This window comes from Artibeus jamaicensis, unplaced genomic scaffold, assembly GCF_021234435.1.
Source record: "Artibeus jamaicensis isolate MK-2021 breed Jamaican fruit bat unplaced genomic scaffold, CSHL_Jam_final contig_2170, whole genome shotgun sequence".
NCBI classification, from domain to species: Eukaryota; Metazoa; Chordata; class Mammalia; order Chiroptera; family Phyllostomidae; genus Artibeus; species Artibeus jamaicensis.
Window position 1 is genome coordinate 4583791 of NW_026521445.1, and position 20502 is coordinate 4604292.

Here is a 20502-nt window from a genome sequence, read left to right on the forward strand (position 1 = left end):
TGCGGGTGGGTAAGGAGCTCAAGAGTCAGCTGTGCGGGCCCTGGACGGAGAGCTCAGTCGGATGGAGCGTTGTCCCAATATGCCGAGGCTGGTCGGGCACGTACAAGAAGCAGCCAGTGAAGGCGCAGATGAGTGGAACAAGCCTATGCTTGTTTCTCTCTCTCTAAAAGTCAACTTAAAATTTTTTTTACAAAAGAGTCAACTGTGGGGTGTGCTAGGATCAGCTATTCTCAGGGTGGCATTTGCCCATGTGTACGTCCCTCTCCCACCTCACTGTACTTCTCTTACCTATGACCATTCTTTCTGCAAATGCTTTGCAGCCTCCTCTCACTCCTCCCCTAAGACTGGGTGGTCTCGGTCATTGTCCTGAGTCCCCTACTGTGCATCGATCAAAACTCTATCTCCAGCCCAGAATTCTTATGTAAGATGAAGACCCGTGTGTCCAGCCACTTTCTAAGAGTAACCAGCACTGTGGACTCATTGAGGGGGCCACACGAAGGGTTGGTGGCGCCCTGTCCTAAGTGCACCACTCACCTCCTGGTCTGGAACAGCCTACCCCCAAAGAGGGCTGACTTGCACTCATCTGTGGCTATTTCTCATTTCTCTGAAAATATCACATTTGGAGATCCAGGGCTAGAAGTCAGATCTGTCAATACGCGTTGGTGTGTGCTCCGCCTCTCCACCCTGCGCTAACCCCGCACATACCTTTGTCAAGGCCAACTCCCATTTCATGGCCAGTACATTTGCTTGCTTTTCGCCAGGAATCAAAATCAAACCGGAATGGAAATAAAAATTAAATCTTATTAATATACAGAGTATGGCACAAACAACACCCCTTCTTTATTACAAAATCATAAGCAGGTAATTCTATAACATACTCAAGCACACCACGTGACATTTTAGGTGACATGTTCACATGAAAGCTATAAATTATTACACCCATATTATTACCCTACGAACCACACTTAAGCAGGCCTTACTTCTGCTGGACCCTGTAGAATAAAAATAATTTCATATTATAAAAGAGGAAAAATAGTTTATATGGATATGCTTCTTTAAAACAAAAATCACCTCTTATTTTGCAGTAAAGGAGTGCTTTTTGCCCTAGAATACCTTGTTCTGCTTGTTTTCAGTGATGAAGGGACTCTGAACTCATAAGCAAACTGTGCCATCACTTCGACTTTTTATGTCGAGAAGTTGGTTGAAACACAGAACCAGTATTTTGATAAATTGACTTGAAAATGTTTTCCACATCCACTAGTTAGAGCTAGTTACACCAACATGACCTTCCACTCCCGAGGAGTTACAGGGTGGTCTTGGACTTGATTAGAGACACTGAACACTGAGGACAAACACACACAGCCACCTGTGTGGTCTAGAGAAAGGCTTCCTGCGTGTGACGTGTTGGGCTGACCGTCCGCCGCACCAGCGTTCACCAGCAGCTACAGCGTAGTTCTTCACTGTACTCCTGCCGTGAACTTACTTCTTTGAAAGTAACCCTTTGGGATGATTTCTGTACTATGAAACTATCTTGAAAGTTTCACAGAGAAAAATTAAGAAAGTTTCAATGACTCCATCTTGAAAATTGAGCGTCTTGAAGTTTTCACAGAAGACATCAAGAAAGTTTCAGTTATTCCAGAAAACACTGTATAGATCATGCCTCTTCTAACAGGTTAACAGTTCAGGAGTTGTAGGGTGCTTGGTCATCGCCGGAGTGAGCTGCACTAAGTGGCCCTCGGCCCGTGGCACTTGTCACTGCAGAATCAAGGGAGCCAGGCCAAAGGGTGAGAAATGCTCAGCAGGGAATTAGGACTCAGGCAAACGGGGTACTTCATGTTGACCTCTGGCTTCTCAAGGGTCAGCAGAACTCATCTCAACCTGCATACACACCCTCAGTGTGAGTACAAATAGATGCATAAGAACATAATCATTTCTGTTCTTCACGGAGGACACAGGACTTGGAAAAGAAAAGTCACATGTTTATATAAATGCTCATTTTCATCCCAATTTATGAATTCAAAATTTCTCTCAAAAGGAATCGGAAATACTAATTTTAATAATCAGTTTTGGATAGGAGTACTTCTGATACCCACTGGAAATTGTAATAGTGTCTCCCCCAGGTTTTAAATTCCTCTGATGCATTCATGACATTTTTTCCATCATATACTAAATTCTGTCCATCCTCACATTACTATTACCAAAATACCTTTAAGTTATTTGTATACATATACATATATACATTAGGTCAAACTTTATTAAAACTCTTAATATTTGTTTCTGATCTTTGAGAATAGTTTTCACACGGTGGAGCCTAATAAAATCTGAACTTGAGTTGGATATTTGTATCTCCGTATACACACGCTTTGTGCGTCCTTTGGCTTTACCTCAGCAGGGACAATGAAGATGCTCCCTCTAACCACCAGTTCCTATGCAGGCTTGCAAAACTGTGCGTGTGGACTCCTGGTGAATTTCATGAAGATATCTGGAGGTGTAGTGATTCAGTACCTGACCAAGAACCATGTGTTCCAACTGGACATACCGTCTCCGTCTGTACACCACCCATCTACCGATCTGGGACAACCGGCCCCAAAAGAAGGCTTCTGCAGCCTTATGGTCAAGTCTAGAATCAGCAGACCAAATACTCAAGCATTTTCAACTGGGAATTCCACATCTGTGTTCTCAGTAACATTTACCAGAGACTGTCTCCCCTGAAACCCTGTCCCTAGTAGAGGAACTATGCCCCAGACCTTGCTTTCAAGAAACTTTCCTATCTTTCAATGGATAGAGAAATATAAATAACAAGAGGATATCCTAAGTGTTTCGTTTCAAAGGGGAACAGGGTAAAATGTAAAAAGACGATAGCACTTAGGAAGTTCTTAACTGAGTTCAAACACTAAGGGCAAAACCCCGAATATTTACAAGTGTGCACCGAGTTTGAATTCAGTCACTGGGCTAACCAAAAGTTTCCTCTGTGGTTCTTGACCCAGGAAGTCCTTTTATCACCCAAGAAGCAGTGACTAGAGATCCTCCAGGTCAGTTAAGTCCACAGCCACCTTCAAGAACACGGTGTCATCTTTAATGTAGGTGTTCTTGGCATTCTCCAAAGTGGAGTGAGGCACGAAGCGGGGACAGCCAGACGCAATGTTCATCTCCCCATCCGGCCTTTTGAAGCTGCTGCTGTTGGGGTCAGCCTTGAAGGTCTCCACAATGTGGTTCTTTTTGCCACTCTGGTCCAAAAGCATCAGGGTTACCCTCTGTCTGAAAGGCCACTGCAACAGTGAGTCAAACTCCCCTCGCATCACCACGAAGTACAGCGACAGGTGCGTCCCCTTCCCTGTCCCGTCCCCGTTCAGGTAGGCTCTGGCGCACAGCCGGTAGCCACAGCGGCTGGTGTAGAAGGGCTGGCTGAAGATGGACACTGTGTGCCCGTCCAGCGCCTCTCTCTTCTTCATTCTGTAGTCAGTCACCTTCCAGATGAGCTTTCCGTTATAGCAGGCCCCTTCCAGCAGTTTAAACCGCTCTTCGTTTCTATTCAGCTGTGCTTTATGGCTGTTGATGTGGGCATCGTGTTTGTTCGTCTCCCCTTCCAAAACCACTGCAAAGGAAGAAAGAAAGAAAGAGATTCTGTAGGCCTGAGTTGTGTTTAGCATTTGCCCAGAGTGGACTTTTGTTATCTGAAAAGAACCAACAAAATTCTGACATCCTAAAGATGAAGCGGATTCATGTCCACCAATGGGCCATCTGCGTTAATAATATCAACTCGGTGAATCTCATGTCTTGGCAAGAGCAGCACCAAGGAAACTCGGATGCGCCCTCTCGAGCTGAAGCTCACCCACGTGTAAAGGAGACACACTCTGCACTCAACTAACGTGTGTTTGTGTGGCGAGCCCCACCGTTTTCAAACTGGGATACTTTCCAACAGCCAAACCCTTTACTATTTTTCTGTATATGTGTACCTGGGTTTATTCTGCTTTGTTGAGCTGTGCAAGACATTGATTCTGTTACAAATTAAATGTTTGTGGCAACCCTGCCTCAAGCAAGTCTACAGGTGCCATGTAGTCATCAGCCTTTGCTCACTTTCTGTCCTGAGTCACATTTTGAGAATTCTTGCAATATTTCACACTTTTTCATTATATTCGTTACGGTGATCTTGATCAGTGATCTTTGATGTTGCTCGGGCAAGGCCCTTCACCAGCACAAAGATTTACAACTCATCGAAGGCTCAGATGATGGTTAGCATTTCTTAGCGATACAGTATTCCTTAGTTAAGGCATGCACATTGTGTTTTAGAGACAATTCTATTGCACACTTAATAGACTATGGTGTAGTAGAAATATAACTTTTACATGCACTGGGAAACTAAGAAATCTGTGACTCACTTTAATGCAAGATTTGCTTTAGTGCAGTGGTCTGGAACCAAATCCACGACATCTCTGATGTGTGCCTCCACGCAAAGCAGCATGCCCCCATCTCTTCCTTAGCTTTAATGTTATTTTCTACTCTCAATGAAAAACTGTCATTCCTTTGTTCTTGGCATTTCCTGGCCCTTTTCAGCCCTTTTCTACCCTTTGTCTCTTCCAGCCCCAACTCATGGCTCTTCATCACTTTTGTCTGAGTAGCCAGGGTACCACTGCTGTTCTGTTTCACAAACACCAGCTTCAGCCACTCTGTATCCTGGACAGCTGTGGCTCTCCGTCCAGCCAGGAGTCGGCTTTGTTTCATGAACACATGCAGACAGACGAGTCACCAGAAGGGAAGTATAAAATAGTGGACATACCTAATCTTTGATCATTGCTTTCTAGCAGGGTAATTTTCTGTTTCACTGTATCAATCACTTCCATCAAAGTCTTCAGATCAAAATTATTTTGTTGTTGGGTTGCCATTTGTAATAAATGACGCACTTGAGCTTCGAGCCAAGATGACTTGTCAATGTGACTGGCAAGAACCTTTCAGTACAAAATAGATATCAATATCTTAGTAGTTCACTGAGATTACATTTTTTCAATGTAAACATTTCACATTTACTCAATCAATTAATGAAATAAAAACTACATAGTCCAGAAGAGAAACAGTCAATGAAGATTGCAGAGAGATTAACCACCTGTATTTTCCCCCTCCTCCTCTCTATCCCAGGTCCTGTTCCAAATCTTTGAACTTCTCTTTATCAGATTTTTACTCCTCCCTCAATTTCTCTCCACTCGGTTCTGTAAGCTATCCCTAGATTTCTATTCTCACGTTGTCTCGCCTCTTACCTTACCACTGCCTTCTCTTCTGAGAAGCTGCTCTCCTGATTCGCTTCTGCTCTGCTAGAAGGCAGAGAGCGAGCTGGAAGTCAGCCCCCCTGTTCTGGCCTGAGTGCTACAGGTGGGCACACAGTGCCCCGAGGGGGAGCTTGAACTTCCGATTGCCCCCTTTAGATGGAAGAGATAAAACATCTGCCGCTACATTTCTCCTCCCCCCTCACCCTCAGCACCTCAACTCGGACTGCTCTCTCACTGTGTCAGAAAAAGATCAGAATTCCAATAGCAACATATCATGCATTGCCTTTTCTCTTGGCACGTGCGTGCAAGCGCACACACACTCAAACACACAGTGTGCTGATACGGCGTGCAAACTACATGGCCTGCATCTTCTTCCACCCAAATTTCAAAAATATTGCCCATATCATACCTTGAAATCTTTTTAACTAAAGGTTACATAATCACAATAAAGACATGATTCATTAGGAATCTGTTTATGGTTATTTTGCATTCATGATTTATAGATAATTTTTGCTATACTCGAGTGGTGTTTAAAGCATTTTCTTCCCAAAGAATTAATAGTTTCACTTAGTTGACTACAAAATGCAGAATTACAAATGCTCTCAATAAACCTGAACTTGAGTGACTAATATTGGCCCAACATTAATTAAAACCCTACATGCCATAAATAATACAAAAGTATTGTATCAGTGTTAAATTTACTGATATTGCTAAACATACTGGGGTTATGTAAAAGAAGATCTCTATTCTCATGAAATACATGCATATTGAAGTATGTAGAGGTAAAATGCCATAACACAGCAGCCTATTCTCAAGTGATTCAAAAAGAACAAGAGGAGAGAGAAAGAACGAATGAATGAATATGAATGATGAAGCAAACAGGACACAATATTGACAGTGGGTGAGTGTGGGTGGAGAGTATCCAGGCATTTTTTGCACTGCGTTATTCTTTTTTTAAAATATATTTTATTGATTATTCTATTACAGTTGTCCCTTTTCTTGTAGCTTTTCTATACATTTAAAATTATTTCCATTTAAAAAGTTGGAAGAGAAACCATGACTACCAATTGAAGGCTAAACCTTGGCTATGGATAGAAAGGTCAGTTCTCACCTGGATGTTTGAGAGGAAGCTTCCATTTTTGCCAAAGAGCTGTGCAAACTGCTTGAACTCCTTTTCAAATGTATTTACAGTTTCTACTAGCTGCTGGATTTTACTCTCCTTCTGTTCAAGGCTCTTATGTAAGTCAGAAATCTAAAAACAGAAATGTGAATGAGGTCATTTAAATGCATGCATGCAAATTAAAACAAATGTAGTTCTAGAAGAATATTGCAGGTAGGAAGTGTTTCTAGGAAAGCTATATATATACATATACATTATATATAATATATACATATTTATATATAGAATTATTTATCTACACATAGAATTATATATATATATTTAGTTTATATTTAGAAAAATATTTACAGGTGGATTCCCATATAATCCTAGGAAACCACTCACAAGCACTTTGAGAAAGACCTGATCCACAGATTTCTCACCCACCCTTCCGATGGTTAACCCACTGCGATGGTTCATCTGATGACAGTGATACCACCTGACTGAATTTTCTGAACTGGTTCCCTTCAAGTGCTCAGGAAGCACTTACTGAACAACCACAGAGTCCTGACCCCCACACCACAGTAAATACTCTGCATTTAAACATGCATTAAGTACAGTGTCAACAGAACAGCTGAAATTTGCTGAATATCTATCGGACCCTTCTGTTCACTAGCTCTTTTATCCTCAAAGAACCCTGTGAGTTGGGTGTGAATATCAGTCCCCATTTACAGACCATGAAACAGAGGCAGAGAGTTTAAGTAATCTTCCCAGTGGTAGGCAAAACACACTACTCTCTCGGAATTTGTAATCTATTTGTAAGAAATGACCAAAAACCTAAGAGTGACCCCGGACAGCTCCCCTCTCATCCCCACATCTGCTCACTGGGCAACACCTGCCAACTCTGGACACACAGCAAAACGAACAAAGCAACTCCTCCATCCATTTCCCATCTCGTCTTGTCTCATTTCGGCACTCGTTTCGGCCTTCATAACTGCTCACCTGGACTGTTACCTGGTGACCCAGCGGTCCTACACTCTCCCTCACACACACGCCAGAAGGGCAGCTCTCTGGGAGCGTGGACTGGCATGGATCACACTGGCTACTGTAGCCCCAGCAACTGGTACCTGGCACCAGCCGGTGCTTGTTAGATGTTTGTTGAATGAATGAATGAATGCTCTCCCTATCTTTAGTCTTGTTTCCCTCCAGTGCATACTTCAATATGGTGTCTACAATACTATGAAGCGACTGCTTTTGTCATCCCCCACTCACCTGTCTCTGGTGGCCTTTTATTGGCCACCCGGGGCCCTACAAGTCTGCCCGGGCGGCCTTTGCAGCCTCATGCCCACTCATACCCCTGGTGCGCTCTGCACAGCACAAGTACACGACTTCTATCTTGCTCTCTCAGACACTTCCTCCTGCATCTAGAAAGTACTGCTCTCTAAGCCACCGCTCAAGAGCACATCCTCTCAGAACCATTTCCTAACTAGGAACACCCACCCGGGCCACCTCTCAAGTTCCATGACACCCTGACCATACTCTAGTGGAGGGGTGTCAAACTCATTTTCACCGGGGGCCACATCAGCCTTGTGGTTGCCTTCAAAGGATCAAATGTAATATTAGGACTGTATACATGTAACTATTCCTTAACTGTTAAGGAGTTGAAGTTACATTTAGTCCTTTGAAGGCAACCACGAGGCTGATGTGGCCCCTGGTGAAAGTGACTTTGACACCCTTGTTCTAGTGCATAACTTACCCTCATTACTCTTACTGCTTTTTTTTTTGGTAATTTAGGTCTTTTTTTCTTCACTAAATTCTAGAGGCTACATCTCACTTATTTCTTTATCCCCAAAGCCTCCCACAGTGCCTGGCACACAGAGGGCCTCTGATACAGGTCTTAGGAATGAATGCACAATGCCCATCTGCTCCCTGGCCCAGAATCCTCTGGTAAGACCCCGCCAGCTGACTTCCACCTACACACCAGACATGTCTCCCTGAACAAAAGCAAACTCAGGAGTCTCCCAACCCTCATGTCCAACCTGCCCCCAAACATCACCATGTTCCTTGCCTTAGAAGCTTATGGCCTCCCAGCACAACAGTGGGATGTTTCCCAATGCCCTCTTTTACCCCCACTGATGCAGCCTTGGTCAGGCCCTCAGCATCACCACCACCTCCTCCAGCATCTTGCATCCACCTGATAACAAAATGCTTACATTCCAGGCACAGCACTAAGAGCTTAAAGATATCATCTCATTTAACCCTCACCACAACCCATTTTACAAATGAGAAGGTTGGGGCAGAGAGAGGTTAGGCAGCACCCCAAATGCACGGGACTAGTGTGGAGCATCCGCCCGGTCCCTCTATCCACCTTCCAGCCACTGTCAGCTGTCTGACTTTTCAAATGCAAACAAACCACTGGCTGGCCAAGTACTTTTCCAATTTAAAGCCTTCATTAGCTCCCTATTATTGACAAATGTCAGTTTGAACTTTTGGTCCTTAAATCCTTTCTGAAATAAGGCAGAATATTAACGAGTAAAAAAATAATTGAATGCATAGTGTTCAAAACATGTCTTAGCTGACATGGATGGCCAATGCATCCTGCATCGAATGGACTAGACTCCGACCACTCCCCATCTCACACTCAAGTGCCTCTCCACCCCAAAAGTATGTCTCATTTCCTTGGACCGTCAGCCTCTCCCATGCCTCTCTGCCTTGGCACAGACTTCCCATCTGGAATGACCTCTTCCCACAACATTTTAACCGACAGGCCTTCTCACCTTTCAAGACGCAGCTCAGACGTCCTTCCCCAACGTCTCTGGAATAAACTGATGCAGACTCTGAACCCAGACTTGGGGACCCTCATAGCGTGTCCTGTGAGGTGCAGCAACTCAACTCTGTACATTTTTGTGTGTTCTTCAAGGATAGAGACTGTGTCTTCCTCAACTCAGTGTCCCTAGCAACTAACACGGTACTTGACACCTGTGAGGTACCATGACACCTGACACAGGTATTTGTTAAATGAATGGATGGGTGCACGAGGCAGTGGTACAGAGAGACTTTGGGAATGGCTACTAGGCAGCATGGCTTCGGCCAAAGTTACAGTTTAATCAGTCTTTCATTTTCCCCAGGATCTGACCCTAGAACTCACAGCCTAGATTCTTTGATCTGGAATCAGACGCTATAGAATAATCTGCAGCAGAAAATTCAGCTCCTTCTCTGCAGATAGATGGTTTCCTTCCTTATGTGGCCTTGAAAAGCCTGATCCTCTGAGATGTCCTAAACAATAATGAACTTTTATAATAATGACTCAGTAGAGTCAGCACTTGCACATATTCTTTCACTTGATCATTGCAACACAGTGAAATCAATGTGCACATAAGCATTTATCAGGTTGCAAAGCTTCTCAAAGGCAGGAGTGAGGACTTACTACAAGACCTATAAAACCCGTAGGCCTAGAATAGACTGTCCACTGTTGTTTTATGGTCATGTTGATTTAATTTTAAAACATCAGACACCTACTAGGCACCTACTAGGTGCCAGGTATTATTATTAACCAAAAGGTGTGTGGAGAGGCTGTAGACAGGCGTTATGGTAGCTCATGAAGAGCGCTGGACTGGGAATCAGGGGGCATGAATTTGAGAGTGAATCCTGACACAAGAGATAAACTCACAGGATTTCTTGGACTTTAATCAACTTCATCTGTTGACTGATGATTTAAAAGCCTCCTTCCATTTCTAATCTTCTATAATCCCAACACTCTTTCTGGCCACTTAGTAGAAAAACACCTATAGGGAACCATTTACAGTGGCATGGGAATGTAGCCCAGCTCCCACTCTCGAAGGTCAGTGGGGAGCGAGGTCCCAGCACCCAGGAGCTACGCCCACAGAGAGGTTCTCCCGTGGCAAATCAGGCCTGCATTGTACCGAGGCTGCTATGAGACTTGCTTTTGCTGAAACTTTCTCACCCTGAATTGAGGCAGAAAGTGCTTACTGAAACTTCCGAAAGTCTCTGCTAAACCTCCCAAGTATGGAGTGTAACAGGTTCAACCACTTTTCCCCTGAATCCTGTAACATTCTTCTCTTTGAAGTAAGTAGCAACATTCTTTCCTTTGTTATCTGGAAAAGGTAGTCCCCTGCAGTGAACCTGTGCATAGTAAATGAGGACCGACCTCAATGTAATGTACCCAGAAAAGCAATAAAAGCCTGTCCAGGCAGGGGCCAGGGCCTTCTCTTGCTCTCTCTCTTAGAGAGCGGCCATGCTGTCCCTTTTTCTTCATAGGACCTCTGTAGTCCGTGTGAATTTGTCTCTCTTAGCCACAACACATGGGTCCTGCCAGCCAGGATATGCATCAAACACCTACCTCCAGTTGACTCATACTGAAACAGAGAACAGGAATACCCAAAATTGCAAATCCCAGCAATTCTGCCACTTCCCTTTGCATTTGAACCCCGGACTATTTATTTACCTGTTCTTCTAACTGGACGTTCTTTTCCAAAACGAGCAGCAGGTGGTCCTGTAAGGCTGAGCGCTCATGTTGCTGCAGGTTCCCCCGTTTACCCTTCAGGATGGAGACGACAGTAAGTCAGGCAGTTGCAAGTCCCCCAGAGCGAGGATGGTGGCGGGATACTTTGCCAAAGCAGAACTGGAACAACTTTGCTTACTTTTCTCGAGGCAGGTTGCAGAAAAAATGGCCCCTGCAGTTCCCTTTCCTAGCATTAGGATTCAACAGTACCCACTGGACAATTTTAAACTCACTCAGACAGAGACTCAGGCCACTGTCAAAACTCTCAACACTGATTTCCTTCCTTGCCCTGGGAATACAGGGTGGAGCAAAAGTAGGTTTACAGTTGTTTATATGGAAAATAACACAATAGTTCATAAATAATAATAATACAAGAATGAACTCTGTTTTGCATACTCAGAGAAACCTACTTTTCCAGTGGCGAATCAGGCCTGCATTGTACCGAGGCTGCTATGAGACTTGCTTTTGCTGAAACTTTCTCACCCTGAATTGAGGCAGAAAGTGCTTACTGAAACTTCCGAAAGTCTCTGCTAAACCTCCCAAGTATGGAGTGTAACAGGTTCAACCACTTTTCCCCTTAATCCTGTAACATTCTTCTCTTTGAAGTAAGTAGCAACATTCTTTCCTTTGTTATCTGGAAAAGGTAGTCCCCTGCAGTGAACCTATGCATAGTAAATGAGGACCGACCTCAGTGTAATGTACCCAGAAAAGCAATAAAAGCCTGTCCAGGCAGGGGCCAGGGCCTTCTCTGGCTCTCTTTCTTAGAGAGCGGAAGTTATATACCCTGTATATAACTGTTATATAGGGTAGTGTTATATAGGGTAGCCCTGTAGGCTAAGTGTAGTTATCATCTTTCAACTATCCCCATACAAAACCTGTCTCCTGGGCGAGTTAGCTCCAGACGGGTTCTGATGGCTCTCCCTCCCACCAAGCACATTTCTATTCTATCACCGTCCTGCTGTCACAGGCTTGTGTCCAAACTGTAATTCCAGCCCATGCAAGTGCGTTGCCCTCCCAGTCATTGCAAAGTGCCTGTGTCAGCAATAAAAGCAAATTGTAGGGGTTCTGGGAGCTCCATGAACTTTAAGCAAACAGTCGTTGTCAATTTGTCTTCTGTTTAAGGTTGGCCCCTCATCCGGAGAGCAAGTTCTGTCGCCAGCTCTGGTTCTGATGTAAGTTCTAAAATAGAACCCTGTTGGACATTTGGGCCAAACTAGAGAGGATTCCTTTCAGAGCTGGAAAGCAATTCTGTAGTCCATGCACTAGAAAGGTGAATCTTACCCTTTTAATGGCAAAGACAAATATATAGCAAATATATATATTTATAAATATATACGCTTATATATTTATACGTTACTTATGTTCTATATCTCCTGTTGGTTCTGTGTCTCTGAAGAGCCCTGACACATCCAACTGCCAGTCTTACAGTTCTCATACGTGAATGCCCTTTTGTGCCCCAATGGAATCAAAGAGTACAGTCAACTCGCCCAATGAACTGATATAGCAGAACGTAGCGGCGGAAACAAAAAGACACTCCGTACCTTCACAGGACAGCCACAGTGCTTGAAAGGACAGTCCTTTTCTGTTTCAGGACACACAGCAAGGTGTTCATCCACCTATGAAAGGAACAGCCTCACGCTACAGAAATTTGTCAGCGATTCTCCACTGCCTGGTGTAACTGCAGGAAGCAGGGAGCCGATGTGGGGGGTTGGAAAGAATGGCAGGGATAAGAGAAGGAAAAGGCCATGCTAGGGCCTGGCAGAGGGAGCACTTTGGTGAAAACAGAGGAGAATTCTCAGGAAAAGGGAAGGGAGGACGGAGGCGCAGTTATCGTGGCTGTCATTTGAGTCTCGAGTCTGCCTAGGCGCTCGCCATGATGATCACTAAAAGTTTATCTTACATACAATCTCCTGAGAGAATTATTTCCAGTTACCTCAGTTCTGGGAATAGTCTGCAGACACTTGTTGGGACAAGATACCGGGTACTTGGGACACAGGTTTTCCTCATGATTCTGGAACAGAGAAAAGTGCGGTGAAACAGAGCCACCCTTGCTTCCCAGGGTCCCCTTTTGTGCCCTCCGAGTGTTCATGCACATGTCTCTTGGGAGATCTATTTATGCGGCTTGCCATCCATGGGAAGGTATGGCCTCATTCCAGAAAGGACTATGTACACGGGGCTGCTTTCTACATACAAGGGAACTCAATCCCACTCGATTTTCCAGTTATTCCAAAAGGAGGGCACAGGGTGCACAGAGGGAAGGCTGTGGGAGGCATCGTGTGGCTCCTTCGGTGCAGGCACCCACGCTCCGTTTCACGCTTGCACCTTAGCTCTCCAGTTGGGTCACAGCATCCCAAGGACAGGCAGTATGGGCACCTCCGGTGACCCAACACTAGCGTCCAGCTGTGTGCATTCACCCCCAGCAGGTGCTCAAAGAATATTTTTGCCAATAATCAAAGAACAGAGTCCCACCAATGAGAAGGCTTTTTGTTTTTTACAGAACTTCTCTCCTACAAAATTATTCTTTAGACCTATTTCTGTACAAAAATAAATCCAGAAAGGTGCTTCTGGTAGCCCATCTGAGTAATGTGATCACTGAGGCAGATTTTAGCCCCATAAAAGTGACTTTTTTCTTTTACCTGTAGATTGATTACCACCACATCCTTTTTGCAGTAAAGGCATCTTTCCTCTCGAAACTGACAGTATGCACTCAAGTGCTCTTTCAGGTGTTTCCGAAGGATTGGCTGCCCACAGTTCTCATTAGAACACGGCACAACTTGAAACAAGCACTGCTGAAGGTGGTCCTGCAACAGATAATGGTGGGAGGGATGCGACGGCAAGGCCGGGTGAGAGCGCTAGGGGGCACCAGAGGGAGGGCAGCCAGGGCTGACCAAGGCTGCGAAAGCCAGCCTTGCTTGGTGGGAGTTAGGAGGTCGGTGGAAGATGGGTGAAGGACGAGGTATAGTGAGTTTATTTTAGATTACCTAGGACCATGCTCACATTCTCTGCTTAGTTCTTGAATATTTTCCTTCGGCTTGCCAATGAATTTACCAGATCTTCAAAAGTATTTTCTATTTCTTTTGTGTACTCATCACCACCAGCACCAAGTACTAAACTCTGCACAGCAGACGGTAAAAGCCAGGACAGAAGGGAAGGAGGAAGGGAAGGGATTAAAGGAAGAACAGGGAGGGAGAGGAAGCTGGGCCGGAAGTGGTTGAGAAAAGAAGGAAGAGGAAACACAGGATCACAGGTCCACAAAAGGGTAGGGATGGTCGTTCTCATAAGGTCGGGAAGTGTTTTTAACTAGAATACAAGAGAATAATGACATAAATAGTGTTCATTCTAGCTGTCTTCACATTAGAGATTTATGAAAAGAAGCATATTTTAATAAAACCTTTGAATGACTGTAAGTTATTGCGATTCTGACAACTTGTCAAACTCCTAGTGAACTTTAAAATCCTTTAAAACTGGTTGGTAAGCTATGGCCCTTGGACCAACCTGACCTGCTACTTGTTTTTGTAAATAAAGTTTTATTGGAGAGTAGCCACTTACCTATTTGCTCACATAAGATCTATGGCTGCCTTCCTTCTAAAATGGGAACACTGAGCCATTGTGACAAGAGACTGTATGTCCTGCCAAACCTAAAATATTTGCTGTTTAGCTCTTGACAGAAACAGTTTGCTGACCCCTTCTTCGAAGGAAAAGAATGGCAAAGAGTTTTTCCGTAGGAGGTAAATATTATAGCTGTTTTCCTTTGCCTCTGTTAGTAAGAAACAAACGGTGATGACAAATGAAATCCACATCTTATTCACTTCTAGTCAAGATGGAGGCATAGTGAACATGTTTGGCCTCCTCACACAACCACAGAAAGGATTACAGCTAGACCTCAAAACAACATGCAGAACTATCAGAAAATCAAGCTGTATGGAAGTCTGACAACCAAGGATTTAAAGAAGCCACATTTGTCAGATGGGTAGGAGGGGTGGAGATGTGGGGAGGGGTGGAGGAGGTGGGGACAAGCAGGCAGCAGAATGGGTGGTCCCACATTTGCGTGTGGTGGATATAACTTGGGAAGGATACCTTGGGAGTGAATGATCCCAGCCCCAGGCGAGACTGCCCAGCTCAGGGTTCCAATGCTAAGAAGATAAATTCCTATAACTTCTGGCTATAAAAACCAGTGGGAGTTGGGGCAGCAACAGAACTGGAAGATTATCAGAAGACTCAGCTTAAAGGGCCTGCAAGTACTTAAGACATATGCAGACCCACCTCCTCTGGGATTCAGCACCAGGGAAACAGCTGGAAGGGCACCAGCTGCACAAGGCCAGTGCCAGGCAAACCTCCAGAAGCCAGACAGTGGCACTGTCCCCTCTCCAAGTCCGGCCCCCAACACAGAGCTGCAAAGCAGCGAAACAGGTTGCCCTGCCCCGCCCTGGCGATTACCTAAGGCTCCACTCCACACAATTTACAGGTGCTTTTTCTATAATAGATAACACTACTAAGACAAGGAGTCAAAGCAGCTCTACCTAATACACAGAGACAAACACAGGGAGGCTGCCAAATTGAGGGGACAAAGAAATATGGCCCAAACGAAAGAATAGAACAAAATCCCAGAAAAAGAACTAAATAAAACGGAGATAACCAACTTACCAGATGCAAAGCTCAAAACACTGATGATCAGGATGCTTAGAGAACTCATTGAATATGGCAACAAAATTTTAAAAAAACATCCAGGAAGAAATGAAGGTTACACTAAGTGAAATTAAGGAAAATCTACAGGGAACCAATAGTGGAGGGGATGAAGCTGGGATTCAAATCAACAACTTGGAACATAAAGAAGAACTAAGCACTCAACCAGAACAGCAAGAAAAAAAAAGAATTTTAAAAAAGGATAGTATAAGATGCCTCTGGGACATCTCTAAACGTGCCAACATCTGAATCATAGGGATGCCAGGAGGAGAAGAGAAGGAGCAAGAAACTGAACACTTGTTTGAAAAAAATAATGAAAGAAAACTTCCCTAATTTGGTGAAGGAAAAAGAGACATAAAAGTCAAGAAGCACAGAGTCCCAAACAAGTTGGACCCAAAGAGGACCACACCAAGACACGTCATAATTAAAATACCAAGGTTAAAGATGAAAAGAGAATCTTAAAAGCAGCAAGAGAAAAGCAGAGAGTTACCTACAAAGGAGTTCCCGTGAGACTGTCAGCTGATTTCTCAACCAAAACTTTACAGGCAAAAAGAGACTGGCAAGAAGTAATCAAAGTGATGAAAAGCAAGGACCTACAACCTAGAATACTCTATTCTGCAAAGCTATCATTTAGAATTGAAAGTAAAGCTAAAGCATTTCATCATCACCAAGCCATTATTACATGAAATGTTAAAGCGACTTACTTAAGAAAATGAAGATCAAAACTACGAACATTAAAATGGCCACAGATTTGCAACAATCAATAATTAAATCTAAAGAAACAAACTAAACAATCAACCATAACAGGAACAGAATCATATATGGAGATCATTTGAAGGGTTATGTGCTGGAAGGGGGAAAGGGGAGAATGGGGGAAAAGATGCTGGGATTAAAAAGCATAATTGGTAGGTACAAAAAGCAATTGTACCTACCATTTAACTTGCCCTGTAGGTGGGGCAGTTAAGAATAGCATAGGAAATGGAAAAGCCAAAGAACTTATATGCACCACCCATGGACATGAACTAAGGGGGGGGGGCTGCTGGAGGGGAGGGGGCACAGGCAGAGGGGGGCACCAGGTGGAGGGGGGCAAAAGGGGAAAACTTGGGACACCAGTAACAGAATAATCAATAAAATATATATATTTTAAAAATCCACATGTTATTCAAAACTCACTCAATTCACTCAAATAGTCAGCATTCATCAAGACTGCTCCTTGTGAGGTCCCACCCCTTACTTCGCAAGGTAGGGAAAACAGCAAATGAGGGGTGATACGAAAGGAACAGGTGGAAAGGAAGCAGCTCCCGTTCTCTAGAAGCTGGTGACCTGGTCACCAAAACTGATCAGTGGTCCATTTGAGTCTCATTTCCTTTTCAGGCTTAGTGGCAACACAGTCGGAAAGGAGGGCCTGCTCTAGGAGCTGACTATTGGAACAAATCGCCAGAGGCTGCTACAGAAAAACACAACAAAGTACTCGTAGCTCCCAAAGAACTCCCTGGGTTAACAAGGAAATCATTTACACATTTATAAGCTCAGCGCCTGGGGGGTTTGGTGGCAGGATGGAGAAAAGACTGAATCACCTAAAATTTGTTCCCAAATGTGTGGGTGGGAGCGGAAAGTCTGAGCAGCCTCCAAGCAATTCCCTGGAAGCTTGACGTGCCTGAGTCTTATTCATTCGTAGTGTGATCAAACCTGATTGGGGCCTGCTGTGGCACAGCCACAGTTCCGGCCTTGGATGTCGCAAGCTTCCCCTGCTGGATGGAAGAGCCAGGTAGGACAGTCCCATCTGAGAGAGAGCTGACTCCCTTCACTTCCCTGTGCCTTGTTTGTTTGGATCTCCTAACACCATTTCACGTTTAAACTTCACCCTCTCTCTGTTCTGGTCTGTTATCTGCCTTAGATCACAGATTCTAGTAAGAGGCCGGGGGGCCCACAGCTGCTGGGAAACACCCCCCAACCCCCAGTATCTGCAAATGTTTTGGGGCAGTCATACCTTGGCTCCAACCCTAGGGACCCCAAACCCCCCAAATGACATGTCCTTGCTAAAGTGTGCCTTTGGCCCAGGATGTCACACATCTTCACTTTTGGATCAATGCCCCTAACCCACAGTTCAAGGTCTAGCACAGGTAGCAGGTCCTGCAAGCCTTCCAGACAGAGCAAACCTCTGCACTCGCGCCTCAGCCCTTGGCAGGCTGTGCGGCAGGAGTCCTGGACAGGGATCCTCTGAGGGCAACCCAGTCGCCTCCCACGCTTACTTAGCCCAGCCACTGTCACAAAAAGGTGTTCGATGCCCGTCACTGGAAATTGGCAAAGGGAAATATTGTTCGTGAGTCATACCAACCTGGAATCGTCCCAGAATAATCTTGGCGTTACATCCAGGAGCATTTTTGCAATACACATATAAATTGAGGACTTCCCTTTTGCAGCAGTTGTCTTTAAACACCTGAAAGATAAACGTGATAGGTTTCGCACCAAAGCTTTAGGGGCACACGGTTAAAGGTATTATTAATTTGCTCTTCAGGCACACCTCAGAAGTCGGGTGAAACTCCCGGAGGGTGGGTGAGATGGAAATACCAGATTCACCACCGTAAAAGAAAGAACTGTCTCAGAAACATACTTTTGAAAGGTCACTAAACATACAAGCCAAGTAATTTAATGTCCAGAGCAGTCAGCTGCAGCTAGGAGAATCTCATGGTGAACTTGACCCCATATGATCCATGGCGAGGAAGTGGGGCTGTGGCTAAGGGTGACACATTCAGATTTCTGTCCCAGCAGAGAGATTTGTATCAGGTGGTATCACTGAAGCTGTGCTGACTTGCTATTTCAGCGTGAATCAAGGGTTGGCAAACTTTCTCCATAAAGGGTCGGAGAGTAAATGTCTTCAGCTTGCAGGCCACATTGCAGTGGTCTCTGTGGTAACTATTCAACCCTGCCGTACACCAGGCTTCAATGAATGGGCATGGCTGTGTTCCAATACCATGTTATCTATGAACACCGAAATATAATTCTCACATGTTGCAAAATATTAGTCTTAGTTTAAATTAAAATTTTATTTTGAAATAGTTTAAAACTGATAAGAAGTTGCAAAAATAGTACAGAGTTTCTGTGCGCCCCTCTTTTAATTGCTTCCAATGATTTAAAAATATAAAAACCATTCTTAGCTCACAGGCCATACAAAAGCAGGTGGCAGGCAGGATTTGTCCCAACCAATCCCATGCTGCGGTCTGCCCACCCCTGGCCTTCTGGGTGAGGCAGACCCGAGTACGGCCTCATCCTCGGCCAGCGCATCTCAGGATGAGTCACAGGAGCACAGGGAAGGAGCGTGTGTATCAGACAGGTGTGCAGAGAGCCTCCCGGTGCCGGTGATGCTAGAATGTCCTATGACAGACTGTTGAAGGAAGAAAGCAGCTTAAAACGATGTTTAAATGGAAGAAATCTTCATGACCATGGCTTAGGTAAGGGGTTCTTAGCTACAACACTAAAAGAACAAGTGGCCAAACAAACAAAATATAAGGAAGACTACTGTGCTTCAGAGGAAACCATTGAGAAAGCGGAAAGACAACCCACAAAGTGGGAGAAAAATATTTGTGGATCAGATGTCTGTTAAGAGACTTGTATCCAGAATATACAAGTCTCTTAACAGACAAGTTCTATAAAGAACTTGTAGAACTCAACAATAACAGAGAAATAATCCACTGAAAAAATGAGAAAGAGAATTGAATAGGCATTTTTTTTACAAAGAATCCAGACAAATGGCCAAGCACATGAAAAATGCTCAACGTCATTAATCATTAGAGAATGTAAATCTAAACCACGAGGTACCTCTTGATACCCACGAGGATGGCTATCATCATGGACAATGACAAAGTCTGGCAAGGACTAGGAGAAACGAGAGCCCCCACACATTGCTGGTAGGAGCATAAAACGGTGCAGCTGCTTTGGAAAGGAGTCTGGCAGGTCCTGAGAATGTTAAGTGCAGAGTCACCACATGACCCAGCAATGCCACCCCTGGGTACATACCCATGAAACAGGTACACTTGGAAAGTACATTTAATGACGTATGAATTATATCCCAATAGGCTATTATTAGACATCATAATAACAAAAGGAAGTTTGGGAGAGTCATCAGATGAGAAAATGAATTCCAGAAAACAGGATGTTTCATTTCTCCAAGTGAGTCAATTGCAGCATAGGCGGGGGGCAAGGAGGAAGGAGGACGGGAAACTTGAGGAGTCAGTAAAGACCCAAACAAGCCTCTCTCAGCAGCGGCAGGAGTGGGGTCTGACCTGGCCCCTCAGCAGAGGAACACGGACTCCACGGAAGGTCCCCGTGGCCATGCTCCTGCTCCAACCCAGACATCCAGTCAGGACACTGGCTTCTCTATTGCCTAGAGAGCGGGTGAACCAAAGCAGTGATTTTCTTACCTCCTGAGGTTTGATAACCTCCTTATCTACAGGGCAGAGCGGCACTGCACTTAATTCTCTGGAGAGAAAAATAAAAATAGAGCCAGAATTAAGAGTTGACCTCCACGGCTCTTCCAAGAGCGGCCCCAGCACCCCAGCCACGCTCAGCTTCTGAAGTCCCCGCAGAGCAGGCCAGGCCCTGCCTGACTTTACTCATGCCGTGCCCTTCTCCCAGAAGGTCCCCCACGCCCCAGTTTCAGCACCTCTCCAATGTGCCTGAAAACCTCCCATTCATCACCCAGGACACAAGTCAAGTAGGAGTCCCCCGGACCGAGTTAAATGCCCCCTGCCTATGTTCCCTTGCAGTCCTTTGCTTATGACACCGTACCACAACCTGTCTGCCCCACTAGACAGGAACGTTCTAGAAGGCAGAGACTGGGTCCTATTCCACAATGGGCCTCTGGCTCTTCAGCTCTGAACAGCAGAGCTGAATTCACCAAGGCGCCTGGAGTGCACAGGTACTGAGCGAGTGAACCC

General features: G+C 44.8%; 1 protein-coding gene across 7 annotated transcripts in view; it reads right to left on the reverse strand.

Annotated features, from left to right (window-relative positions):
• Window positions 1-787: 787 nt before the first annotated feature.
• The window catches only part of TRAF5 (TNF receptor associated factor 5), a 44243-nt gene continuing 24528 nt past the window's right edge, over window positions 788-20502 (reverse strand). For 6 of the 7 annotated variants that reach the window (XM_037136953.2, XM_037136949.2, XM_053658579.1 and 3 more), the window contains 9 exons: window positions 19987-20044; window positions 17904-18005; window positions 13519-13683; window positions 12816-12893; window positions 12424-12498; window positions 10826-10918; window positions 6373-6513; window positions 4778-4946; window positions 788-3595 (listed from right to left, as the gene is read on the reverse strand). In XM_037136953.2, coding sequence (XP_036992848.2) covers window positions 3018-3595; window positions 4778-4946; window positions 6373-6513; window positions 10826-10918; window positions 12424-12498; window positions 12816-12893; window positions 13519-13683; window positions 17904-18005; window positions 19987-20044 — 1459 coding nt within the window. In that variant the 3' untranslated portion in view covers window positions 788-3017. The remainder of the gene's footprint in view (window positions 3596-4777; window positions 4947-6372; window positions 6514-10825; window positions 10919-12423; window positions 12499-12815; window positions 12894-13518; window positions 13684-17903; window positions 18006-19986; window positions 20045-20502) is intronic. The other variant, XM_053658575.1, reaches the window with a different exon arrangement.